A 27,661-nucleotide genomic window follows, 5' to 3' on the forward strand; every position below is an offset into this window, starting at 1 on the left:
GAGACAGGTTAAATAAAGTCCGGGTTTCCACTGGGTCCTAATGTCCACCGCACTGAGACAGGTTAAATAAAGTCCGGGTTTCCACTGGGTCCTAATGTCCACCGCACTGAGACAGGTTAAATAAAGTCCGGGTTTCCACTGGGTCCTAATGTCCACCGCACTGAGCATGTTAAATAAAGTCCGGGTTTCCACTGGGTCCTAATGTCCACCGCACTGAGACAGGTTAAATAAAGTCCGGGTTTCCACTGCGTCCTAAAGACCACCGCACTGAGACAGGTTAAATAAAGTCCGGGTTTCCACTGGGTCCTAATGTCCACCACACTGAGACAGGTTAAATAAAGTCCGGGTTTCCACTGGGTCCTAATGTCCACCACACTGAGACAGGTTAAATAAAGTCCGGGTTTCCACTGGGTCCTAATGTCCACCACACTGAGACAGGTTAAATAAAGTCCGGGTTTCCACTGGGTCCTAATGTCCACCACACTGAGCATATGAAATAAAGTCCGGGTTTCCACTGGGTCCTAAAGACCACCGCACTGAGACAGGTTAAATACGGGACTTGAGCATCTGCATTTTTTGGTATCGGCGGGGGGTCTCGGAACGAATCCCCCGCGGATAAGGAGGGCTGACTGTACACTCTGGTTACATCACAACCTGGTGTGGAGTCTCCAATGCTCAGGTCCGCAAGGAGCCGCAGAGAGGTGTAGACTCAGAAAGCTCTATCACAGGCACTACCCTCCTCACCATCTTCAAAAGGCAGTGCATTAAAGGTCTTCCAAAAGACCCATTCACAACCCACAAGCAGGTAATGCCAAATCACTCACTAATGCATTATTGGGAGATGTGGAGACCGGTCGGTAGACAAGATGTAGAAACAGAAGAGCATCTATAGATAGGGACACACAATGACCATCAAGAACTAAAGGGCATAGACTAAGAGTGGAAGGTGAAATATTGAAGTGGATCTTGAGGGGGAGCTTCTTCACAAGATGGTGGTGAGAGTCTGGAACAAGTGGTGGATTCAGGTTCAATTTCAACATTTAGCAGAAATTTGAATAAGAACTTGGATGGGAAGGGGGTGGAGTTTCATGTGCTACTCAATGGGACTAGGTGGAATAATAGTTTGGCATGGACTAGATGGGCCAAAGGGCCGGTTTCTGTACTGTACTGCTCTAATTGCATTTATAGAACTCCTACCAAAGAGTCTCAAAGGCGTTACCACAAGCAAATCTTTATCAATGACATATATATACATATATATATATATATATATATATATATATATATATATATATATATATAAGTGTTTGTGTGTGTGTGTGTGTGTGTGTGTAAAGGTGCTGGAAAAGGGCCAGTAGCATCGTGAAGGATCCCACCCCACCCAGCCCATGGACTGTTTCTCCCACTCCCATCAGAGAGGAGGCTACATAGCATCCACACCAGGACCCCCAGACTCAAAAACTGTTACTTTCCACAAGGAGTAAGGCTGATCAACACCTCCACCCACTAACCTACCCCTCCACACCCCCAACCACCACTACTTTATCATTTCCTGTCAGAGTCACTTTATGTACAGACACTCCTGTGCCTAGGTCACTTTCTTTACTGTACATACATTCAATGTACATAAGCTATCTTATATATTTATATTTATTGTGTTTATTCTTTATCTTATTGTGTTTGTATATGCTGCATTGAATCCAGAGAAACAATTAGTTTGCTCTCCTTTACACTGGAAATGACATGAAACAATCCTGAATCTTGAATCTCTTATATCTTTCACATCTACCTGAAAACAAACTAATATTGGTCAAAGACTATTTCTGTGAACTATATTGTAAGCACTATACGACACTAAAATAAAGGTTTGTCTCACCTAAGATGACTGAAAGTGCTCGCATATCCTTTTCCATTAAGGTATATATTTCTTCCTTAGAGAAGCGGCCAATGCCATGACCATAGATTTCCCGCTTAACAATTCCTCTTGTTAGGTGACACAGTATCCATTTCAGAAAGCTACTGAACGGACCTGAGACAGACAATATTTTTCCAGTCTCGTGGAGATTGTCGATCCATTGACAGTACACAATGGCCCTATAATATTAAACAAACAAAGTTACTCTCATGAATCACCAACATTTGAAGCATGGATAAAGAGTTTATGCACATTCCTTACCCCCTTGATCTTTATTGGAGATAAGGTATCCCTGAGGGGTGGTGAGATGGCGTTTGGCATCCCAGGTTATGAATGGATAGCTGTAGAACTTACACATAGACAAACCCATTGATCCACTGTTTGGGAGATTCATGTAGTCTCTTTCAAAGAGGATCTTAGACTCAACTCTAATGATGGTTAAGGCATATTAAATGTTGCTGCACTGGAAGTTTGTGAAATTGGGGGCAAGATTCTCCAGACAATTCCTCACAAACAAGAGAAAATCTGCAGATGCTGGAAATCCGAGCAAAACACACAAAATGCTGGAAGAACTCAGCAGGCCAGGCAGCATCAGTGGAAAAGAGCATAGTCGACGTTTCAGGCTGAGACCTTGCCTGGCCGGATGAGTTCCTCCAGCATTTTGTGTGTGTTGCCCAGAAAATTCCTCCTCCATTTATAGACGTACAGCATGAATCAGGCTCTTCGGCCCAACTGGTCCATGCCGTCCAAGATGGCATCTAAGCTGGCCCCATTTAGTAGTGCTTGGTCTATAACCTTCTAAAACCTTTCCAATCTGTGTACCTGTCAAAATATCCTCCGGGGCTGCATGGTAGTGTAAAATTTAGCACAATGCTGTTACAGCGACATGAGTTCAATTCCAGCACTGTCTGTTATACACCAGGATCTAGAACCACCATCACAGGTAGGCAGGGAGTGATAGCCACACCTCTGATTAATTCCCACCCTCAGCCAGAAGCAACGGCAAGATATTCTAACAGAAGAAGGGGAGTCAGGGTAGAGAGAAATGAAGTCACTTTTGTGGAAAGTTGAGGACAGTGACTGGAGTGACGGAATATACTGGGACAGTTTGGGACAGCTTCTTCCAGCAGGCTCTGAGGCTCCTGAGCACCCTGTTACCACCCAGCACCCATTATTTATGGCGGAGCCAGTAACATTATACTGCTGTATATTTAACTATGTGTCGTATATGAACTTGATGTCAGCTTGTACATCTGCAGAATATTCTTTTTATTATGTGTTAATATTATTTTATGTGCTGCTTGTGAAATGTCATATGTATTGTGTTTTACACCTTGGTCCCAGAGGACTGTAGTTTCATTTAGCTGTATACATGAGTACAATTGAATGGCTATAGTCATTCAACTCGAACTTGAGCCAGTTCTGGTGCCTGATTATCACTCCCGATATTTTTCACCTTGAACACTCTCGTCTGAAGTACAACTGCCGAGGTGTTTTGAATGTGTCCTCTGTTGTCAATTGCAGCCAGAGTTCGTTCGGAGCTCTAACCCGAAGTAAAACTGATCTCGTTAACATCTCGCTTTGTAAGTGTGACGCACACAAACTGCTGGAGGCGCTCGGCAGGTCAGGCAGCACCTGAGGAAATGAATTAAGAGTCGACATGTCAGGCTGAGACCCTTCATCCGGACTGTTGAAGGTCCTGATAGTCTCGGCCCAAAACATTGACTGTCTACTCCTCTCCGTAGATGCTGCCTGACCTGCTGAGTTCCTCCAGCACTTGGCTTGTATTGCTCTAGATTTCCAGCATCAGCAGAATCTCGTGTTTGTGTTTCATAAGTCCATTTCTACACAAGAATTTCACCTTGTCCTGCTCTCCCCAAGGATTAGAGTACAGATAGCTTCCATCACACCATCTAATAATAATAATAAGTACTTTATTGATCCCGAGTGGGAAATTCTTTCCTTACAGCAGCAACATTTAAAAACCCACTTAGCAGTGTGCAGACTTATCTAATGGAGTACGGAATAATAATATACACGATAATAATTCACCAATGTGCAATAATAATGTACGAAATAATAAAAGAGACTGTTGTACTATGATGTGTGTCCCCTGTCACACAAAGATCCTTGTATGTTGTATATTGTACATGCTTATTGCATTTGGTAGGAAAGAGTTTCTGTCCTAGCTTTTTGCACAAGCAAATCTAGGTTCCAATAACCATTAATGGTTACAGATTTTTTCAAAAAGTCAAAACATACATGGAAAGGCGATGCTTGAATCAACAACCAATACAGTCCGGCGATGTGGTAGGGGAAGCCCCTGAGTGTCTCCATGCTTCCTGCAACAGAATAGCATGCTTACAATTTACTAACCCTGACCCTACGTCAGAGGACCCGGATGAACATCATGTGGTCATGGGGAGAATTTGCAGTCAGTGACACAAATTGAACCTGGGTCACTGGTGCTGTAAAAGCACTTTGCTAACCATTACACTACTGTGTGCCATTAATTATCCTTGAAGGTGCAAAAGGTCTGAGGGGTAAAGTATATACTCTGGCCCCTATTTCTTGCAGCCAATGGCTGACATATATAAGCCTTAAACATCAAGGAACTTATTTCCATCCTGAGAAAGTAAGGGCTTGGTAACTAATCCGTCTACTGAACAACTCATCTGTGAAGCCAATTTGAGCCCTCCATCCAACAAGCCGGTTACCGATCAGAGCAACTCACCCTTTACCCCCTTCAAATATTTCTAAGTTTTCCTTCTACTATATATATCCATTTTCCTCTTGAAGCCGCACTAAGCTTGTTGCCAGGTGCTGAAATTCCAGATTCTAACAGCAGTTGACATAAAGAAGTCCTCCTTCTTGCCAGTAGCAAGGAATCAGGCTGTTGGCCTACGGAGAATTTACTAGGCCTAGAGGATCATGGGGGATGATTTCTTGACTTCATACAAAGCCAACGAGGTCTGTCACCTTCGAGAATGCAATGGTGTGCAAAAGAGTTGTTTAAATTCCGTCAGTAATCTCTCAGAGTTAAAAGATCAAAGTGCAAAGTAAGTTCATTATCAAAGAACATATATGTCACCACATACTAACTTGAGATTCATTTTCTTGTGGGCATACACAGTAAATACAAAAACACGATATAATCAATGAAAGACCGCATCCAATATGACGGACAACAGCGAATGTACAGAAAATAAACAACAAACTGTGCAAGTACAAACATGAAGAGAAGAAAAATAAGAAATAATAATAATAAAGAAGCAATAAATACCATGAAGATGAAATGAAGATCCCTTGAGAGTGAGTCCATTGTTATGGAAATAGATCAGTACTGGGACAAGTGAAGTTATCCCCTCTGGTTCAGGAGCCTGACAGTTGAAGAATAATAACTGTTCCTGAACCTAGTGGTGTGGGACCTGATGGTTGAGGGTAATAGCTGTTCCTGAACCTGGTGGTGTGGGACCTGACAGTTGAGGGTAAAATCTGTTCCTGAACCTGGTGGTGTGGGACCTGATGGTTGTAGGGTAATAACCGTTCCTGAACCTGGTGGTGTGGGACCTGATGGTTGAGGGTAATAACTGTTCCTGAACCTGGTGGTGTGGGACCTGACAGTTGAGGGTAAAATCTGTTCCTGAACCTGGTGGTGTGGGACCTGTCGGTTGAGGGTAATAACTGTTCCTGAACCTGGTGGTGTGGGACCTGATGGTTGAGGGTAATAACTGTTCCTGAACCTGGTGGTGTGGGACCTGATGGTTGAGGGTAATAACTGTTCCTGAACCTGGTGGTGTGGGACCTGTTGGTTGAGGGTAATAACTGTTCCTGAACCTGGTGGTGTGGGACCTGATGGTTGAGGGTAATAACTGTTCCTGAACCTGGTGGTGTGGGACCTGACAGTTGAGAGTAAAATCTGTTCCTGAACCTGGTGGTGTGGGACCTGTTGGTTGAGGGTAATAACTGTTCCTGAACCTGGTGGTGTGGGACCTGATGGTTGTAGGGTAATAACTGTTCCTGAACCTGGTGGTGTGGGACCTGTTGGTTGAGGGTAATAACTGTTCCTGAACCTGGTGGTGTGGGACCTGATGGTTGAGGGTAATAACTGTTCCTGAACCTGGTGGTGTGGGACCTGATGGTTGTAGGGTAATAACAGTTCCTGAACCTGGTGGTGTGGGACCTGATGGTTGAGGGTAATAACTGTTCCTGAACCTGGTGGTGTGGGACCTGTTGGTTGAGGGTAATAACTGTTCCTGAACCTGGTGGTGTGGGACCTGATGGTTGAGGGTAATAACTGTTCTTGAACCTGGTGGTGTGGGACCTGATGGTTGTAGGGTAATAACTGTTCCTGAACCTGGTGGTGTGGGACCTGATGGTTGTAGGGTAATAACTGTTCCTGAACCTGGTGGTGTGGGACCTGATGGTTGTAGGGTAATAACTGTTCCTGAACCTGGTGGTGTGGGACCTGATGGTTGAGTGTAATAACAGTTCCTGAACCTGGTGGTGTGGGACCTGATGGTTTTAGGGTAATAACTGTTCCTGAACCTGGTGGTGTGGGACCTGGTGGTTGAGGGGTAATAACTGTTCCTGGACCTGGTGGTGTAGGACCTGATGGTTGAGTGTAATAACTGTTCCTGGACCTGGTGGTTGTAGGGTAGTAACTGTTCCTGAACCTGGTGGTGTGGGACCTGATGGTTGAGGGGTAATAACTGTTCCTGAACCTGGTGGTGTGGGACCTGATGGTTTTAGGGTAATAACTGTTCCTGAACCTGGTGGTGTGGGATCTGATGGTTGTAGGGTAGTAACTGTTCCTGAACCTGGTGGTGTGGGACCTGATGGTTGAGGGGTAATAACTGTTCCTGAACCTGGTGGTGTGGGATCTGATGGTTGTAGGGTAGTAATTGTTCCTGAACCTGGTGGTGTGGGACCTGATGGTTGAGGGTGATAACTGTTCCTGAACCTGGTGGTGTGGGACCTGATGGTTGAGTGTAATAACTGTTCCTGAACCTGGTGGTGTGGGATCTGATGGTTGTAGGGTAGTAACTGTTCCTGAACCTGGTGGTGTGGGACCTGATGGTTTTAGGGTAATAACTGTTCCTGAACCTGGTGGTGTGGGATCTGATGGTTGTAGGGTAGTAACTGTTCCTGAACCTGGTGGTGTGGGACCTGATGGTTGAGGGGTAATAACTGTTCCTGAACCTGGTGGTGTGGGATCTGATGGTTGTAGGGTAGTAATTGTTCCTGAACCTGGTGGTGTGGGACCTGATGGTTGAGGGTAATAACTGTTCCTGAACCTGGTGGTGTGGGACCTGATGGTTGAGTGTAATAACTGTTCCTTAACCTGGAGGTGCAGATGATCTTTTATCAACTCAATAAAAATAAATTAGGGACAGTACAGTAGCACAACGGTTAGCAAAACACTATAACTGAGCTAGCAACCCAGGTTCAATTTCACCACTATGGGTGAGGAGTTTGTAGGTTCTTTCTGTGGCCGTCCGTGTTTCCTCCGGGTGCTCCAGTTTCCTCCCATATTCCAAAGTTGTATGGGTTAGGAGGTTAATTGGTCTCGAGTGAATGAAGGGGTGGCACTGGTTCGTTGGGTCAAAAGGGCTCATTATCCCGCTGTATCTCTAAATAAATACAAAATCTTCTCCGAATCAGAGAAATGATTATTTCAGAATTATTTTGGGAGCACACTGATCAACCTGCAGGTTGTCTTGCTGCAATCATCCACATTTGCTAATCTTTAATGTAGCTGATCATGCAGTGACCCAAATTCACAAATCTATTGTGTTCACTCGTGACCTATTTCTACTACAGTATAAATGCAAGAGTTACTGCAGAGCTACACACACTCAATACTGGAGGAAATCAGCAGGTCATACAGTATTCAACTTAACGGCAGCATCTTACTTGTTCTCCTCCTCCACCTTCTTACATTGAGTTCTTCCCGCTTCCTTTGCAGTCTTGATAAAGGATCTTCTTGGCCTAAACTGTCAACTATTTATTCCCCTCCACAGATGCTCTTCATCTCATGTTTATTGCTTAATTATTATTTTTCTTTTTTTCTCTTTTGTATTTGCACAGCTGGTTATATTTTGCAAATTGGTTGTTTGTCTGTCCTATTGGGTGCATTCTTTCATTTATTCTATTGTATATCTTGGACTTACTCTGTATGCCCGCAGGAAAATGAATCTGTGGTGACATATGTGTACTTTGTTAATAAACTTACTTTGAACTTTGACCTGCTGAGTTTCTCCAGTATTCTGTGTGTGTTGATCCCCAGCTCTGAAGCCACATAATCTCCTATCGGATCCCTTCTTCTTCAGCCCTTTACCATTTCCACCTATCACCTTCCAACTTCTTACTTCATCCTTTCTCTCTCCCCCACACACCCATCTTCCACCACACCTGGTCTCGGCTATCACCTGCCAGCTTGTACACCATCCTCTCCCCACCTTCTTAATCTGTCCTCTGCCCCCTTCCTTTCCAGCCCCGATGAAGGGTCTCGGCTCAAAACTTTGACAGTTTGTTCCCCTCCGCAGATGCTGCCTCACCTGCTGAGTTCTTTCCGCATATTGTGTCTGTCTGCTCTGTTCAAGCATAGTTAACTCGGCTCTGACTTACTGCCTGGAAACCGTATTGAAATAACAGCACAATTTGAGAGAATTTACGGGCAATGCGTTTAGCACAGTTCTATTGCTCAGCGGGGTGTCGGAGCTCAATTCCAGCGTCCTGTCTACGCAAGCTTTCCCGTGTGCGCGTAGGTGCTCCAGTTTCCTCCCACAGTCCGAAGACCAATCAGTAGGTTAATTGGTCATTGTAAATTGTCCCAGGATTCGGCTAGGCTTAAATCAGCGGGTTGCTGGTGGCACAGCTCGAAGGGGCAGAAGGGCCTGTGAGATCTTAAAAACTAAGATGGTGTGAAATGCTAGTTACTTCTTTTATCAGTTCATCAATACCCTTGCTGAAGAGTCTGGAGCCATGGATCACAATCTCAAGATTCGCCAATCAGGACTGACCAGGAAAAGAGTGTCTCAGGAATTTTCGATCACAGACAATCTTCGGGGCTGAAAGTGCTAGGCTTCTGAGTTTTGTTATAAGAAAGCAGTGTGTGAACTGACATTGCTCGCTGAACACAAAGGGATAATATATTTATTTAGAGATACAGCTCAGTGACACACCCAACATTCTGATGCAATGACAAGGAGGCCACTCCCACTGCTATATTTCATTAGCAGGATGAGGAGATTTGCTGTATCCGTATCACCAAAGACTCCAGCAAATTTCTACAGATGCACCATGGAGAGAATTCTGACTGGTTGCACCACCGTCTGGAATGGAAAAAGCTGCAGAAAGTTATAAACTCAGCCAGCTCCATCATGGGAAATAGCCTCCCAACCAATGAGAACATCTTCAAAAGGTGACATCTCAAACTGGTGGGATCCACCATTAAGTGCCCCCACCACCCAGGACATGTTCTCTTCTCATTGTTACCATCATGGAGGAGTTACAGGAGCCTGAACACACATACTCAACTTTTCAGCAACAACTCCTTCCTTCCTGCCATCAGATTTCTGAACGGTCCGTGAACCCCTGAACACTACCTCACTATTTTGCTCTCCTTTTGCACCATCTATTTTGTATGTATTCTTTTTGTAATTTATAGTAATTTTATGCACTGGGCTGTACCACTGCAGCAAAACATATTTCATGACAGACACGAGGAAATCTGCAGTTGCTGGAAATTCAAACAACAACACACACAAAATGCTGGTGGAACGCAGCAGGCCAGGCAGCATCTATAGGGAGAAGCACTGCCGACATTTCGGGCCGAGACCCTTCGTCAGGACGGGTCATGACATACGTTGCTTTGGAGTTGCGTACTCCAAGGAGGAAGATGTTGAAAAGTGATTTCAGAGAGGGGTACATTAATATTCTGGAGCAAATCAGATTTAAGAAGCGAGAGGTCTTAAGCATCTTGGATTAAATCTTCTACTCACTGAGATTAAATCTTTAGGCCTGAATGGGACAATTTAAATTTCACTATGCTGTGGATTGTAGTTGTAATATATATACTGTGTATATATAATTGAGATGCATTCTCTACTGAGTTGGAGTTTACAGCTAAGCGGGGAGGGGTGTTGTATATTTAGTATTTGAGTAGTATTGTAAATATATTGTTTGATTAGGCATTCTTGTTTGTTTATATAATTCATTGTGGGTTATATGTAAAAATACGTGAATTGTACATGTGATGACACTACCACATGATGTCCCACTTAAAATGAACTCAAAGTTAACTTGCATTTCAGACTCCTTTGTTTTCCTTTCAATTAATTCTATGTTTTTGAGTTACAAAACATAACATTAGCTATTTGGAATGAGCTGCCAGAAATAGCGACTAAGGCAGAGGCACATTAGCAAGTGTTTAAAGCCATCCAGATAAGTACCCAGATTTAGAGGGTCGTGGGCCAAATGCGGACAGACGGCACTGGGACCCTGCGTAACACAGTCAGCATTAGGCTGAAAGGCCTGTTTCCGTGCAGTAAGAATTTATCTGTCTATGTCAGTATGTCAGTGATAACAACCCCGATTCCGATTCTGTCTGCGTGTCTAGTTTTTCATTGATTCTACTGGAGTTTCTTTGTTCTACCGCGAAAGCCGGCAAGAAGATGAATCTCTTGGACGTATCTGGTGACATGTATTACTCTGATAAGAGTCTTACTTTCAACTTTGGCCTTTGATTCTGAAATTGCACTCTGAAAACGTCAGGAAATTATGCTCCATAATCTAATGTGCCACATTACTTCAGGCTCACCTTTCATTTGATCTTTCAGTTTCTTATTAAATAACAAAAATATTCTTGCAATATGCCAAAATGAAAGATTTCATTTTCATTGGAGTTGTTTTCACTGACTCACCAGTAGAAGTGCTCTTCCACCATTTTTGTGATGGCCCTTGAAACCGCTCTTTCGCTGGGATCCAAATGTTTATTTAAGTTAACGCCCAGTTTATCTTGAAGAAAATCAATAATGAATTCTGTGCCGGATACTTTTTGATGGTTATATTCAATCCAAGGCATCTTTCCTTGAGGAGAGAGTTTGCCGTCGAAATAATTCTGAAAGAAAATGGAGAGGTGTTTTTGAAGTGACTTGCACAACCAATATACAGATTCTTTTTATCAGCACTGTTACTGCATAGGACTCAGCTCCACATCTTTTATTAGGATGACTTAGCCACCAACTACAAGCTCAGGTTTAACTGTCATTCAATGATACACATAAATACAGCCAACTAAAACAGCATTCATCTGGGGCCAAGATGCGAAATACAATAACAACAGTCAAACACAGAAAAAAGCACATGTAATTACAATAGCAGGAAAACATAGAGTCACAAAAAAAATTACTGCTCAAGTCCCTGAGCGTCCTGGCCTGCAGATAGATGGTGCATGGATGTTGGCCTGGGGCCATCTTTCTGCAAGAGCAAGCACAGAGCAGTTCCTCATCTCGAGCAAGGGCAGCCACAGACAAACGCACTCCAACTTGTGAGCGCACACTGGAGGGCAGCACCAATGGGAGGGGCCAGCCGCAAGCCAGCAAGGGCTCTAGCACATCCGTCGCACCTCTGTTCCCTCCCACACCACCTTTGGTGTCTCCTCCCCTGGGCGGCTGCAACAGGCAACCCTGCAGAATGATGCACAGATCGGCCCAACAATCAGAGGTTCCTCAACATTTTTCTATTGTATCCCATAAAAGTAAGATGTTTTACTCTGTTTCTTGTCACTAATTACAAATACCTGGTAAGCCTTTCCTATTTGAGAATACTCCTTCTACCTTTTAAGTCTTTAGAATAAGACTGATTTCTTGAGAAAAAAAAGACTTTGGTCTATAAAAATCAATTTTCAGAAGGTAGATCACCATGTCTAGGCCAGAGTTAGAAGGATATGTGCTAAACGTGGGCAACTGGGACCAACTGAATTTGGCACCTTAGTCAGCATTGATGAGTCGGGCTGAAGGACGTGTTTTATGTATTGTTCTATGACTCCATAACTAACCTTACCATGAACCTTCTGAAAGATTCATATTATTGCGAAAAATACATAATAGTGCTTGCCAAATCTGTATCAAACTTACTTTCTGAGTGGGCTGAAGAATGGCTTTAGTGGGAAGTGGTAAAATTTAGGCAGATCGTGGAAGATGACCTTTGCTCAACTTTTAACTCTGGATAGTCAGCAGGGAATTTTCCTCCTCAAGGCAGCCTGCCTGAGGTCAAAATGACTCTGAGAAAGCAGGGGCTCGTGTATGAGGAGAGTTTGATGGTTCTGGGCCTGTACTCGCTGGAGTCCAGAAGAATTGGCGGGGGTGGGGTGGGGACGCACTGAAACCTGTCAAATATTTAAAGGCCGAGTTAGAGTGGATGTGGAGAGGACCAGAGGGCACAGCCTCAGAGTAGAGGGACATCCACTTAGAACAGAGATTAGCAGGAATTTCTTCAGTCAGAGGGTAACGAATCAGTGGAATTCATTGCCTAAGATGGCTGTGGAGGACAAGTCATTGGGTATATTTCAAGCGGAGGTTGATAGGTTCTTGATTAGTCTGGGCATCCGAGGTCACAGGGACAAGGCAGGCGAATGGTTTTGAATAAGATAATAAATCAGCCATGATGGTGTAGCAGAGCAGACTCGATGGGCTGAATGGCCTAATTCTGCGTTCCGATGTCTTATGAAATACAAATGTTCCTCTCTGCTGAACTAATATGTGAGGCTTCTTGCCAACAATCTGAAGACTTCAATAGAGACTGCCCTCGATGTACAAACCCCCCAGTCTGTGGGCACACCCTACACTCAAAGGAGTTCCAATTATACTGTCAAATTCCAAACTCCAATGTAGTTTATGGAAATATTTTCTTCTATTTTTTAAATTTTCAAACTAAATTGTTTTTGATGCTACTCATTACAATGTGGAGGCATGATTATCAACACTCCAAGTTTATTATCAAAGTATGATGTCACCAAATACTACTCTGTGATTCACTTTCTACCTCACCATTTTTTCTTTCTTTTTGCACTGCTTATATAAGACAATGAGATATAGGAGCAGAATAAGGCCATTTGGGCCATCAAGTTGCTCTGCAATTGATCATGACTGATCCATTTTCCCTCTCAGCCTCAATCTCCTCCCGTTTCCCCATATCCCTTCATGCCCTGACTAATCAAGAAATTATCAACCTCTGCCTTAAATATACCTAATGACTCAGCCTCCACAGCCGCTCATGCCAGCAAATTCTACAGTCTCACCACTCTCTGGCTAAAGAAATTCCTCCTCATCTCTGCTCAGAAAGGATACCTCTCTAATCTGAGGCTGGATCCTCTTGTCTTAGACTCTCCCACCATAGGGAACATCCTCTCCACATCCACTCTATCGAGGCCTTTCAACATTCGATAGGTTTCAATGAGGTCACCTCTCGTTCATCTGAATTCCAGTGAGTAGAGGCCCAGAGCCATCGAACGGTCCTCATATGACAAGATATTCAATCCTGGAATCATTTTCGTGAATCTCCTTTGAGCCCTCTCCAACGCCAGCACATCCTTTCTAAGATAAGGGGCCCAAAACTGCTCATAATTCTCCAAGTGAGGCCTCTCCAAAGAATGCTATCATTGCATTTGCTTTCCTCACTACCGATTCAACCTGCAAATTTACCTTCAGGCAATCCGGCTCAAGGATTCCAAAGGCCTTCTGCACCTCAGATTTTTGAATTTTATCTCTAGTTAGAAAATAGACTAGGCTTTTATTTCTTCTACCAAACTGCCTATCCATACACATCCTGACACTGTATTCTATCTACCACCTAATTGCCCAATTTCCCAATCTGTCTAAGTCCTTCCGTGACCTCTCTAATGCTTCTAAACCATTGATTCTAGAAAGATCATGGCTAATAGCTCCACAATCTCTTCATCCACCTCTTTCAATTCTCCGGGGTGTAAATTTTTATATATACTTCTTGTAACCTATGTTTTTTATTGTTCTGTATTGCACTATACTGCCACTGCAAAACAACAAATTTGGCCACCTACAGTACTGTGCAAAAATCACAGGTATATCTATCCAGGGAGCCTAAAACCCTGTACAGTACTGTATTTGTCAACATGGAGCAGAGAATAAGCTTGTGAATCTGGCAGCGGCAAAGGATGTTGGGAATGGTGAAGGTGGAGTGCCAGGGGGAGGGGTGTGGGACAGGTGGCAGAGAAGGAGTGCCAGGGGGAGGGGTGTGGGACAGGTGGCAGAGAAGGTGTGCCAGGGGGAGGGGTGTGGGACAGGAGGCAGTGGAGTGCCAGGGGGAGGGGTGTGGGACAGGAGGCAGTGGAGTGCCAGGGGGAGGGGTGTGGGAAAGGTGGCAGAGAAGGAGTGCCAGGGGGAGGGGTGTGGGACAGGTGGCAGAGAAGGAGTGTCAGGGGGAGGGGTGTGGGACAGGAGGCAGAGAAGGAGTACCCAGGGGGAGGGGTGTGGGACAGGTGGCAGAGAAGGAGTGCCACGGGAGGGGTGTGGGACAGGAGGCAGAGAAGGAGTGCCAGGGGGAGGGGCGTGGGACAGGTGGCAGAGAAGGAGTGCCAGGGGGAGGGGTGTGGGACAGGAGGCAGAGAAGGAGTGCCAGGGGGAGCGGTGTGGGACAGGTGGCAGAGAAGGAGTGCCAGGGGGAGGGGTGTGGGACAGGAGGCAGAGAAGGAGTGCCAGGGGGAGGGGTGTGGGACAGGTGGCAGAGAAGGAGTGTCAGGGGGAGGGGTGTGGGACAGGTGGCAGAGAAGGAGTGCCAGGGGGAGGGGTGTGGGACAGGAGGCAGAAAAGGAGTGCCAGGGGGAGGGGTGTGGGACAGGTGGCAGAGAAGGAGTGCCAGGGGGAGGGGTGTGGGACAGGAGGCAGAGAAGGAGTGCCAGGGGGAGGGGTGTGGAACAGGTGGCAGAGAAGGCGTGCCAGGGGGAGGGGTGTGGGACAGGTGGCAGAGAAGGAGTGTCAGGGGGAGGGGTGTGGGACAGGAGGCAGTGGAGTGCCAGGGGGAGGGGTGTGGGACAGGTGGCAGAGAAGGAGTGCCACGGGAGGGGTGTGGGACAGGAGGCAGAGAAGGAGTGCCAGGGGGAGGGGTGTGGGACAGGAGGCAGAGAAGGAGTGCCAGGGGGAGGGGTGTGGGACAGGTGGCAGAGAAGGAGTGTCAGGGGGAGGGGTGTGGGACAGGAGGCAGAGAAGGAGTGCCAGGGGGAGGGGTGTGGGACAGGAGGCAGTGGAGTGTCAGGGGGAGGGGTGTGGGACAGGTGGCAGAGAAGGAGTGCCAGGGGGAGGGGTGTGGGACAGGAGGCAGAGAAGGAGTGCCAGGGGGAGGGGTGTGGGACAGGTGGCAGAGAAGGAGTGCCAGGGGGAGGGGTGTGGGACAGGAGGCAGTGGAGTGTCAGGGGGAGGGGTGTGGGACAGGAGGCAGAGAAGGAGTGCCAGGGGGAGGGGTGTGGGACAGGAGGCAGTGGAGTGTCAGGGGGAGGGGTGTGGGACAGGAGGCAGAGAAGGAGTGCCAGGGGGAGGGGTGTGGGACAGGAGGCAGAGAAGGAGTGCCAGGGGGAGGGGTGTGGGACAGGAGGCAGTGGAGTGTCAGGGGGAGGGGTGTGGGACAGGAGGCAGAGAAGGAGTGCCAGGGGGAGGGGTGTAGGACAGGAGGCAGAGAAGGAGTGCCAGGGGGAGGGGTGTGTGACAGGAGGCAGAGAAGGAGTGCCAGGGGGAGGGGTGTAGGACAGGAGGCAGAGAAGGAGTGCCAGGGGGAGGGGTGTGTGACAGGAGGCAGAGAAGGAGTGCCAGGGGGAGGGGTGTGGGACAGGTGGCAGAGAAGGAGTGCCAGGGGGAGGGGTGTGGGACAGGAGGCAGTGGAGTGTCAGGGGGAGGGGTGTGGGACAGGGGGCAGAGAAGGAGTGCCAGGGGGAGGGGTGTGGGACAGGAGGCAGTGGAGTGTCAGGGGGAGGGGTGTGGGACAGGAGGCAGAGAAGGAGTGCCAGGGGGAGGGGTGTGGGACAGGAGGCAGTGGAGTGTCAGGGGGAGGGGTGTGGGACAGGAGGCAAAGAAGGAGTGCCAGGGGGAGGGGTGTGGGACAGGTGGCAGAGAAGGAGTGCCAGGGGGAGGGGTGTGGGACAGGAGGCAGTGAAGGAGTACCAGGGGGAGGGGTGTGGGACAGGAGGCAGAGAAGGAGTGCCAGGGGGAGGGGTGTGGGACAGGTGGCAGAGAAGGAGTGCCAGGGGGAGGGGTGTGGGACAGGTGGCAGAGAAGGAGTGCCAGGGGGAGGGGTGTGGGACAGGTGGCAGAGAAGGAGTGCCAGGGGGAGGGGTGTGGGACAGGTGGCAGAGAAGGAGTGCCAGGGGGAGGGGTGTGGGACAGGTGGCAGAGAAGGAGTGCCAGGGGGAGGGGTGTGGGACAGGAGGCAGTGGAGTGTCAGGGGGAGGGGTGTGGGACAGGAGGCAGAGAAGGAGTGCCAGGGGGAGGGGTGTGGGACAGGAGGCAGAGAAGGAGTGTCAGGGGGAGGGGTGTGGGACAGGTGGCAGAGAAGGAGTGTCAGGGGGAGGGGTGTGGGACAGGAGGCAGAGAAGGAGTGTCAGGGGGAGGGGTGTGGGACAGGAGGCAGAGAAGGAGTGCCAGGGGGAGGGGTGTGGGACAGGAGGCAGAAAAGGAGTGCCAGGGGGAGGGGTGTGGGACAGGTGGCAGAGAAGGAGTGCCAGGGGGAGGGGTGTGGGACAGGAGGCAGAGAAGGAGTGCCAGGGGGAGGGGTGTGGAACAGGTGGCAGAGAAGGCGTGCCAGGGGGAGGGGTGTGGGACAGGTGGCAGAGAAGGAGTGTCAGGGGGAGGGGTGTGGGACAGGAGGCAGTGGAGTGCCAGGGGGAGGGGTGTGGGACAGGTGGCAGAGAAGGAGTGCCACGGGAGGGGTGTGGGACAGGAGGCAGAGAAGGAGTGCCAGGGGGAGGGGTGTGGGACAGGAGGCAGAGAAGGAGTGCCAGGGGGAGGGGTGTGGGACAGGTGGCAGAGAAGGAGTGTCAGGGGGAGGGGTGTGGGACAGGAGGCAGAGAAGGAGTGCCAGGGGGAGGGGTGTGGGACAGGAGGCAGTGGAGTGTCAGGGGGAGGGGTGTGGGACAGGTGGCAGAGAAGGAGTGCCAGGGGGAGGGGTGTGGGACAGGAGGCAGAGAAGGAGTGCCAGGGGGAGGGGTGTGGGACAGGTGGCAGAGAAGGAGTGCCAGGGGGAGGGGTGTGGGACAGGAGGCAGTGGAGTGTCAGGGGGAGGGGTGTGGGACAGGAGGCAGAGAAGGAGTGCCAGGGGGAGGGGTGTGGGACAGGAGGCAGTGGAGTGTCAGGGGGAGGGGTGTGGGACAGGAGGCAGAGAAGGAGTGCCAGGGGGAGGGGTGTGGGACAGGAGGCAGAGAAGGAGTGCCAGGGGGAGGGGTGTGGGACAGGAGGCAGTGGAGTGTCAGGGGGAGGGGTGTGGGACAGGAGGCAGAGAAGGAGTGCCAGGGGGAGGGGTGTAGGACAGGAGGCAGAGAAGGAGTGCCAGGGGGAGGGGTGTGTGACAGGAGGCAGAGAAGGAGTGCCAGGGGGAGGGGTGTAGGACAGGAGGCAGAGAAGGAGTGCCAGGGGGAGGGGGTGGTGTGACAGGAGGCAGAGAAGGAGTGCCAGGGGGAGGGGTGTGGGACAGGTGGCAGAGAAGGAGTGCCAGGGGGAGGGGTGTGGGACAGGAGGCAGTGGAGTGTCAGGGGGAGGGGTGTGGGACAGGGGGCAGAGAAGGAGTGCCAGGGGGAGGGGTGTGGGACAGGAGGCAGTGGAGTGTCAGGGGGAGGGGTGTGGGACAGGAGGCAGAGAAGGAGTGCCAGGGGGAGGGGTGTGGGACAGGAGGCAGTGGAGTGTCAGGGGGAGGGGTGTGGGACAGGAGGCAGAGAAGGAGTGCCAGGGGGAGGGGTGTGGGACAGGTGGCAGAGAAGGAGTGCCAGGGGGAGGGGTGTGGGGGACAGGAGGCAGTGAAGGAGTACCAGGGGGAGGGGTGTGGGACAGGAGGCAGAGAAGGAGTGCCAGGGGGAGGGGTGTGGGACAGGTGGCAGAGAAGGAGTGCCAGGGGGAGGGGTGTGGGACAGGTGGCAGAGAAGGAGTGCCAGGGGGAGGGGTGTGGGACAGGTGGCAGAGAAGGAGTGCCAGGGGGAGGGGTGTGGGACAGGTGGCAGAGAAGGGAGTGCCAGGGGGGAGGGGTGTGGGACAGGTGGCAGAGAAGGAGTGCCAGGGGGAGGGGTGTGGGACAGGAGGCAGTGGAGTGTCAGGGGGGAGGGGTGTGGGACAGGAGGCAGAGAAGGAGTGCCAGGGGGAGGGGTGTGGGACAGGAGGCAGAGAAGGAGTGTCAGGGGGAGGGGTGTGGGACAGGTGGCAGAGAAGGAGTGTCAAGGGGAGGGGTGTGGGACAGGAGGCAGAGAAGGAGTGTCAGGGGGAGGGGTGTGGGACAGGAGGCAGAGAAGGAGTGCCAGGGGGAGGGGTGTGGGACAGGAGGCAGAGAAGGAGTGCCAGGGGGAGGGGTCTGGGACAGGTGGCAGAGAAGGAGTGCCAGGGGGAGGGGTGTGGGACAGGAGGCAGAGAAGGAGTGCCAGGGGGAGCGGTGTGGGACAGGTGGCAGAGAAGGAGTGCCAGGGGGAGGGGTGTGGGACAGGAGGCAGAGAAGGAGTGCCAGGGGGAGGGGTGTGGGACAGGTGGCAGAGAAGGAGTGCCAGGGGGAGGGGTGTGGGACAGGTGGCAGAGAAGGAGTGTCAGGGGGAGGGGTGTGGGACAGGAGGGCAGAGAAGGAGTGTCAGGGGGAGGGGTGTGGGACAGGTGGCAGAGAAGGAGTGTCAGGGGGAGGGGTGTGGGGACAGGAGGCAGAGAAGGAGTGTCAGGGGGAGGGGTGTGGGACAGGAGGCAGTGGAGTGCCAGGGGGAGGGGTGTGGGACAGGAGGCAGAGAAGGAGTGCCAGGGGAGGGGTGTGGGACAGGAGGCAGAGAAGGGAGTGCCAGGGGGAGGGGTGTGGGACAGGTGGCAGAGAAGGAGTGCCAGGGGGAGGGGTGTGGGACAGGTGGCAGAGAAGGAGTGTCAGGGGGAGGGGTGTGGGACAGGAGGCAGTGGAGTGCCAGGGGGAGGGTTGTGGGACAGGTGGCAGAGAAGGAGTGCCAGGAGGAGGGGTGTGGGACAGGAGGCAGTGGAGTGCCAGGGGGAGGTGTGTGGGACAGGTGGCAGAGAAGGAGTGCCAGGGGGAGGGGTGTGGGACAGGAGGCAGAGAAGGAGTGCCAGGGGGAGGGGTGTGGGACAGTTGGCAGAGAAGGAGTGCCAGGGGGAGGGGTGTGGGACAGGAGGCAGAGAAGGACTGCCAGGGGGAGGGGTGTGGGACAGGAGGCAGAGAAGGAGTGCCAGGGGGAGGGGTGTGGGACAGTTGGCAGAGAAGGACTGCCAGGGGGAGGGGTGTGGGACAGGTGGCAGAGAAGGAGTGCCAGGGGGAGGGTTGTGGGACAGGTGACAGAGAAGGAGTGCCAGGGGGAGGGGTGTGGGACAGGTGGCAGAGAAGGAGTGCCAGGGGGAGGGTTGTGGGACAGGTGACAGAGAAGGAGTGCCAGGGGGAGGGATGTTGGACAGGTGGCAGAGAAGGAGTGCCAGTGGGAGGGGTGTGGGACAGGAAGCAGTGGAGTGCCAGGGGGAGGGGTGTGGGACAGGAGGCAGAGAAGGAGTGTCAGGGGGAGGGGTGTGGGACAGGAGGCAGAGAAGGAGTGCCAGGGGGAGCGGTGCGGGACAGGTGGCAGAGAAGGAGTGCCAGGGGGAGGGGTGCGGGACAGGAGGCAGAGAAGGAGTGCCAGGGGGAGGGGTGTGGGACAGGTGGCAGAGAAGGAGTGTCAGGGGGAGGGGTGTAGGACAGGTGGCAGAGAAGGAGTGCCAGGGGGAGGGGTGTGGGACAGGAGGCAGAAAAGGAGTGCCAGGGGGAGGGGTGTGGGACAGGTGGCAGAGAAGGAGTGCCAGGGGGAGGGGTGTGGGACAGGAGGCAGAGAAGGAGTGCCAGGGGGAGGGGTGTGGGACAGGTGGCAGAGAAGGAGTGCCAGGGGGAGGGGTGTGGGACAGGTGGCAGAGAAGGAGTGTCAGGGGGAGGGGTGTGGGACAGGAGGCAGTGGAGTGCCAGGGGGAGGGGTGTGGGACAGGTGGCAGAGAAGGAGTGCCACGGGAGGGGTGTGGGACAGGAGGCAGAGAAGGAGTGCCAGGGGGAGGGGTGTGGGACAGGTGGCAGAGAAGGAGTGTCAGGGGGAGGGGTATGGGACAGGAGGCAGAGAAGGAGTGCCAGGGGGAGGGGTGTGGGACAGGTGGCAGAGAAGGAGTGTCAGGGGGAGGGGTGTGGGACAGGAGGCAGAGAAGGAGTGCCAGGGGGGAGGGGTGTGGGACAGGTGGCAGAGAAGGAGTGCCAGGGGAGGGGTGTGGGACAGGTGGCAGAGAAGGAGTGCCAGGGGGAGGGGTGTGGGACAGGAGGCAGTGGAGTGTCAGGGGGAGGGGTGTGGGACAGGTGGCAGAGAAGGAGTGCCAGGGGGAGGGGTGTGGGACAGGTGGCAGAGAAGGAGTGCCAGGGGGAGGGGTGTGGGACAGGAGGCAGTGGAGTGTCAGGGGGAGGGGTGTGGGACAGGAGGCAGAGAAGGAGTGCCAGGGGGAGGGGTGTGGGACAGGAGGCAGTGGAGTGTCAGGGGGAGGGGTGTGGGACAGGAGGCAGAGAAGGAGTGCCAGGGGGAGGGGGTGTGGGACAGGAGGCAGAGAAGGAGTGCCAGGGGGAGGGGTGTGGGACAGGAGGCAGTGGAGTGTCAGGGGGAGGGGTGTGGGACAGGAGGCAGAGAAGGAGTGCCAGGGGGAGGGGTGTAGGACAGGAGGCAGAGAAGGAGTGCCAGGGGGAGGGGTGTGTGACAGGAGGCAGAGAAGGAGTGCCAGGGGGAGGGGTGTAGGACAGGTGGCAGAGAAGGAGTGCCAGGGGGAGGGGTGTGGGACAGGAGGCAGAGAAGGAGTGCCAGGGGAAGGGGTGTGGGACAGGTGGCAGAGAAGGAGTGCCAGGGGGAGCGGTGTGGGACAGGTGGCAGAGAAGGAGTGCCAGGGGGAGGGGTGTGTGACAGGAGGCAGAGAAGGAGTGCCAGGGGGAGGGGTGTGGGACAGGTGGCAGAGAAGGAGTGCCAGGGGGAGGGGTGTGGGACAGGAGGCAGTGGAGTGTCAGGGGGAGGGGTGTGGGACAGGAGGCAGAGAAGGAGTGCCAGGGGGAGGGGTGTGGGACAGGAGGCAGTGGAGTGTCAGGGGGAGGGGTGTGGGACAGGAGGCAGAGAAGGAGTGCCAGGGGGAGGGGTGTGGGACAGGTGGCAGAGAAGGAGTGCCAGGGGGAGGGGTGTGGGACAGGAGGCAGTGAAGGAGTACCAGGGGGAGGGGTGTGGGACAGGAGGCAGAGAAGGAGTGCCAGGGGGAGGGGTGTGGGACAGGTGGCAGAGAAGGAGTGCCAGGGGGAGGGGTGTGGGACAGGTGGCAGAGAAGGAGTGCCAGGGGGAGGGGTGTGGGACAGGTGGCAGAGAAGGAGTGCCAGGGGGAGGGGTGTGGGACAGGTGGCAGAGAAGGAGTGCCAGGGGGAGGGGTGTGGGACAGGAGGCAGTGGAGTGTCAGGGGGAGGGGTGTGGGACAGGAGGCAGAGAAGGAGTGCCATGGGAGGGGTGTGGGACAGGTGGCAGAGAAGGAGTGCCAGGGGGAGGGGTGTGGGACAGGTGGCAGAGAAGGAGTGCCAGCGGGAGGGGTGTGGGACAGGTGGCAGAGAAGGAGTGCCAGGGGGAGGGGTGTGGGACAGGTGGCAGAGAAGGAGTGCCAGGGGGAGGGGTGTGGGACAGGAGGCAGTGGAGTGTCAGGGGGAGGGGTGTGGGACAGGAGGCAGAGAAGGAGTGCCAGGGGGAGGGGTGTGGGACAGGAGGCAGAGGAGTGCCAGGGGGAGGGGTGTGGGACAGGAGGCAGAGGAGTGCCAGGGGGAGGGGTCTGGGACAGGTGGCAGAGAAGGAGTGCCAGGGGGAGGGGTGTGGGACAGGAGGCAGAGGAGTGCCAGGGGGAGGGGTCTGGGACAGGTGGCAGAGAAGGAGTGCCAGGGGGAGGGGTGTGGGACAGGAGGCAGAGAAGGAGTGCCAGGGGGAGCGGTGTGGGACAGGTGGCAGAGAAGGAGTGCCAGGGGGAGGGGTGTGGGACAGGAGGCAGAGAAGGAGTGCCAGGGGGAGGGGTGTGGGACAGGTGGCAGAGAAGGAGTGCCAGGGGGAGGGGTGTGGGACACGTGGCAGAGAAGGAGTGTCAGGGGGAGGGGTGTGGGACAGGTGGCAGAGAAGGAGTGCCAGGGGGAGGGGTGTGGGACAGGAGGCAGAGAAGGAGTGCCAGGGGGAGGGGTGTGGGACAGGTGGCAGAGAAGGAGTGCCAGGGGGAGGGGTGTGGGACAGGTGGCAGAGAAGGAGTGCCAGGGGGAGGGGTGTGGGACAGGAGGCAGAGAAGGAGTGCCAGGGGGAGGGGTGTGGGACAGGTGGCAGAGAAGGAGTGCCAGGGGGAGGGGTGTGGGACAGGTGGCAGAGAAGGAGTGTCAGGGGGAGGGGTGTGGGACAGGAGGCAGTGGAGTGCCAGGGGGAGGGTTGTGGGACAGGTGGCAGAGAAGGAGTGCCAGGGGGAGGGGTGTGGGACAGGAGGCAGTGGAGTGCCAGGGGGAGGTGTGTGGGACAGGTGGCAGAGAAGGAGTGCCAGGGGGAGGGGTGTGGGACAGGAGGCAGAGAAGGAGTGCCAGGGGGAGGGGTGTGGGACAGTTGGCAGAGAAGGAGTGCCAGGGGGAGGGGTGTGGGACAGGAGGCAGAGAAGGACTGCCAGGGGGAGGGGTGTGGGACAGGAGGCAGAGAAGGAGTGCCAGGGGGAGGGGTGTGGGACAGTTGGCAGAGAAGGACTGCCAGGGGGAGGGGTGTGGGACAGGTGGCAGAGAAGGAGTGCCAGTGGGAGGGTTGTGGGACAGGTGACAGAGAAGGAGTGCCAGGGGGAGGGGTGTGGGACAGGAGGCAGAGAAGGAGTGCCGGGGGAGGGTTGTGGGACAGTTGGCAGAGAAGGAGTGCCAGGGGGATGGGTGTTGGACAGGTGGCAGAGAAGGAGTGCCAGGGGGAGGGGTGTGGGACAGTTGGCAGAGAAGGAGTGCCAGGGGGATGGGTGTTGGACAGGTGGCAGAGAAGGAGTGCCAGGGGGAGGGGTGTGGAACAGGAGGCAGAGAAGGAGTGCCAGGGGGAGGGATGTTGGACAGGTGGCAGAGAAGGAGTGCCAGTGGGAGGGGTGTGGGACAGGAAGCAGTGGAGTGCCAGGGGGAGGGGTGTGGGACAGGAGGCAGAGAAGGAGTGCCAGGGGAGGGGTGTGGGACAGGAAGCAGTGGAGTGCCAGGGGGAGGGGTGTGGGACAGGTGGCAGAGAAGGAGTGCCAGGGGAGGGGTGTGGGACAGGAAGCAGTGGAGTGCCAGGGGGAGGGGTGTGGGACAGGTGGCAGAGAAGGAGTGTCAGGGGGAGGGGTGTGGGACAGGAGGCAGAGAAGGAGTGCCAGGGGGAGGGATGTTGGACAGGTGGCAGAGAAGGAGTGCCAGGGGGAGGGATGTTGGACAGGTGGCAGAGAAGGAGTGCCAGTGGGAGGGGTGTGGGACAGGAAGCAGTGGAGTGCCAGGGGGAGGGGTGTGGGACAGGAGGCAGAGAAGGAGTGCCAGGGGAGGGGTGTGGGACAGGAAGCAGTGGAGTGCCAGGGGGAGGGGTGTGGGACAGGTGGCAGAGAAGGAGTGCCAGGGGAGGGGTGTGGGACAGGAAGCAGTGGAGTGCCAGGGGGAGGGGTGTGGGACAGGAGGCAGAGAAGGAGTGTCAGGGGGAGGGGTGTGGGACAGGAGGCAGAGAAGGAGTGCCAGGGGGAGGGGTGTGGGACAGGAGGCAGAGAAGGAGTGTCAGGGGGAGGGTTGTGGGACAGGAGGCAGAGAAGGAGTGCCAGGGGGAGGGGTGTGGGACAGGAGGCAGAGAAGGAGTGTCAGGGGGAGGGGTGTGGGACAGGAGGCAGAGAAGGAGTGCCAGGGGGAGGGGTGTGGGACAGGAGGCAGAGAACGAGTGCCAGGGGGAGGGGTGTGGGACAGGTGGCAGAGAAGGAGTGCCAGGGGGAGGGTTGTGGGACAGGAGGCAGAGAAGGAGTGCCAGGGGGAGGGGTGTGGGACAGGAGGCAGTGGAGTGTCAGGGGGAGGGGTGTGGGACAGGAGGCAGAGAAGGAGTGCCAGGGGGAGGGGTGTAGGACAGGAGGCAGAGAAGGAGTGCCAGGGGGAGGGGTGTGTGACAGGAGGCAGAGAAGGAGTGCCAGGGGGAGGGGTGTAGGACAGGAGGCAGAGAAGGAGTGCCAGGGGGAGGGGTGTGTGACAGGAGGCAGAGAAGGAGTGCCAGGGGGAGGGGTGTGGGACAGGTGGCAGAGAAGGAGTGCCAGGGGGAGGGGTGTGGGACAGGAGGCAGTGGAGTGTCAGGGGGAGGGGTGTGGGACAGGAGGCAGAGAAGGAGTGCCAGGGGGAGGGGTGTGGGACAGGAGGCAGTGGAGTGTCAGGGGGAGGGGTGTGGGACAGGAGGCAGAGAAGGAGTGCCAGGGGGAGGGGTGTGGGACAGGAGGCAGTGGAGTGTCAGGGGGAGGGGTGTGGGACAGGAGGCAGAGAAGGAGTGCCAGGGGGAGGGGTGTGGGACAGGTGGCAGAGAAGGAGTGCCAGGGGGAGGGGTGTGGGACAGGAGGCAGTGAAGGAGTACCAGCGGGAGGGGTGTGGGACAGGAGGCAGAGAAGGAGTGCCAGGGGGAGGGGTGTGGGACAGGTGGCAGAGAAGGAGTGCCAGGGGGAGGGGTGTGGGACAGGTGGCAGAGAAGGAGTGCCAGGGGGAGGGGTGTGGGACAGGTGGCAGAGAAGGAGTGCCAGGGGGAGGGGTGTGGGACAGGTGGCAGAGAAGGAGTGCCAGGGGGAGGGGTGTGGGACAGGAGGCAGTGGAGTGTCAGGGGGAGGGGTGTGGGACAGGAGGCAGAGAAGGAGTGCCATGGGAGGGGTGTGGGACAGGTGGCAGAGAAGGAGTGCCAGGGGGAGGGGTGTGGGACAGGTGGCAGAGAAGGAGTGCCAGGGGGAGGGGTGTGGGACAGGTGGCAGAGAAGGAGTGCCAGGGGGAGGGGTGTGGGACAGGTGGCAGAGAAGGAGTGCCAGGGGGAGGGGTGTGGGACAGGAGGCAGTGGAGTGTCAGGGGGAGGGGTGTGGGACAGGAGGCAGAGAAGGAGTGCCAGGGGGAGGGGTGTGGGACAGGAGGCAGAGGAGTGCCAGGGGGAGGGGTGTGGGACAGGAGGCAGAGGAGTGCCAGGGGGAGGGGTCTGGGACAGGTGGCAGAGAAGGAGTGCCAGGGGGAGGGGTGTGGGACAGGAGGCAGAGTAGTGCCAGGGGGAGGGGTCTGGGACAGGTGGCAGAGAAGGAGTGCCAGGGGGAGGGGTGTGGGACAGGAGGCAGAGAAGGAGTGCCAGGGGGAGCGGTGTGGGACAGGTGGCAGAGAAGGAGTGCCAGGGGGAGGGGTGTGGGACAGGAGGCAGAGAAGGATTGCCAGGGGGAGGGGTGTGGGACAGGTGGCAGAGAAGGAGTGCCAGGGGGAGGGGTGTGGGACAGGTGGCAGAGAAGGAGTGTCAGGGGGAGGGGTGTGGGACAGGTGGCAGAGAAGGAGTGCCAGGGGGAGGGGTGTGGGACAGGAGGCAGAGAAGGAGTGCCAGGGGGAGGGGTGTGGGACAGGTGGCAGAGAAGGAGTGCCAGGGGGAGGGGTGTGGGACAGGAGGCAGAGAAGGAGTGCCAGGGGGAGGGGTGTGGGACAGGTGGCAGAGAAGGAGTGCCAGGGGGAGGGGTGTGGGACAGGTGGCAGAGAAGGAGTGTCAGGGGGAGGGGTGTGGGACAGGAGGCAGTGGAGTGCCAGGGGGAGGGTTGTGGGACAGGTGGCAGAGAAGGAGTGCCAGGGGGAGGGGTGTGGGACAGGAGGCAGTGGAGTGCCAGGGGGAGGTGTGTGGGACAGGTGGCAGAGAAGGAGTGCCAGGGGGAGGTGTGTGGGACAGGTGGCAGAGAAGGAGTGCCAGGGGGAGGGGTGTGGGACAGGAGGCAGAGAAGGAGTGCCAGGGGGAGGGGTGTGGGACAGTTGGCAGAGAAGGAGTGCCAGGGGGAGGGGTGTGGGACAGGAGGCAGAGAAGGACTGCCAGGGGGAGGGGTGTGGGACAGGAGGCAGAGAAGGAGTGCCAGGGGGAGGGGTGTGGGACAGTTGGCAGAGAAGGACTGCCAGGGGGAGGGGTGTGGGACAGGTGGCAGAGAAGGAGTGCCAGGGGGAGGGTTGTGGGACAGGTGACAGAGAAGGAGTGCCAGGGGGAGGGGTGTGGGACAGGAGGCAGAGAAGGAGTGCCAGGGGGAGGGTTGTGGGACAGTTGGCAGAGAAGGAGTGCCAGGGGGATGGGTGTTGGACAGGTGGCAGAGAAGGAGTGCCAGGGGGAGGGGTGTGGGACAGTTGGCAGAGAAGGAGTGCCAGGGGGATGGGTGTTGGACAGGTGGCAGAGAAGGAGTGCCAGGGGGAGGGGTGTGGGACAGGAGGCAGAGAAGGAGTGCCAGGGGGAGGGATGTTGGACAGGTGGCAGAGAAGGAGTGCCAGTGGGAGGGGTGTGGGACAGGAAGCAGTGGAGTGCCAGGGGGAGGGGTGTGGGACAGGAGGCAGAGAAGGAGTGCCAGGGGAGGGGTGTGGGACAGGAAGCAGTGGAGTGCCAGGGGGAGGGGTGTGGGACAGGTGGCAGAGAAGGAGTGCCAGGGGAGGGGTGTGGGACAGGAAGCAGTGGAGTGCCAGGGGGAGGGGTGTGGGACAGGTGGCAGAGAAGGAGTGTCAGGGGGAGGGGTGTGGGACAGGAGGCAGAGAAGGAGTGCCAGGGGGAGGGATGTTGGACAGGTGGCAGAGAAGGAGTGCCAGTGGGAGGGGTGTGGGACAGGAAGCAGTGGAGTGCCAGGGGGAGGGGTGTGGGACAGGAGGCAGAGAAGGAGTGCCAGGGGAGGGGTGTGGGACAGGAAGCAGTGGAGTGCCAGGGGGAGGGGTGTGGGACAGGTGGCAGAGAAGGAGTGCCAGGGGAGGGGTGTGGGACAGGAAGCAGTGGAGTGCCAGGGGGAGGGGTGTGGGACAGGAGGCAGAGAAGGAGTGTCAGGGGGAGGGGTGTGGGACAGGAGGCAGAGAAGGAGTGCCAGGGGGAGGGGTGTGGGACAGGAGGCAGAGAAGGAGTGTCAGGGGGAGGGGTGTGGGACAGGAGGCAGAGAAGGAGTGCCAGGGGGAGGGTTGTGGGACAGGAGGCAGAGAAGGAGTGCCAGGGGGAGGGGTGTGGAACAGGAGGCAGTGGAGTGCCAGGGGGAGGGGTGTGGGACAGGAGGCAGAGAAGGAGTGCCAGGGGGAGGGGTGTGGGACAGGAGGCAGAGAACGAGTGCCAGGGGGAGGGGTGTGGGACAGGTGGCAGAGAAGGAGTGCCAGGGGGAGGGTTGTGGGACAGGAGGCAGAGAAGGAGTGCCAGGGGGAGGGGTGTGGGACAGGAGGCAGAGAAGGAGTGCCAGGGGAAGGGGTGTGGGACAGGAGGCAGAGAAGGAGTGCCAGGGGGAGGGGTGTGGGACAGGAGGCAGAGAA

General features: G+C 55.0%; 1 protein-coding gene across 1 annotated transcript in view; it reads right to left on the reverse strand.

Moving 5' to 3' along the window:
- faxcb (failed axon connections homolog, metaxin like GST domain containing b) overlaps window positions 1-27,661 on the reverse strand; it is a 76,372-nt gene that overhangs the window by 17,222 nt on the left and 31,489 nt on the right. The window contains exons 3-4 of the mRNA XM_073055748.1: window positions 10,843-11,039; window positions 1,877-2,094 (exon numbers count right to left, since the gene is read on the reverse strand). Of these exons, the coding sequence (XP_072911849.1) occupies window positions 1,877-2,094; window positions 10,843-11,039 (415 nt within the window). The remainder of the gene's footprint in view (window positions 1-1,876; window positions 2,095-10,842; window positions 11,040-27,661) is intronic.

This window comes from Hemitrygon akajei, chromosome 9 (assembly GCF_048418815.1).
Source record: "Hemitrygon akajei chromosome 9, sHemAka1.3, whole genome shotgun sequence".
Lineage (NCBI taxonomy): Eukaryota > Metazoa > Chordata > Chondrichthyes > Myliobatiformes > Dasyatidae > Hemitrygon > Hemitrygon akajei.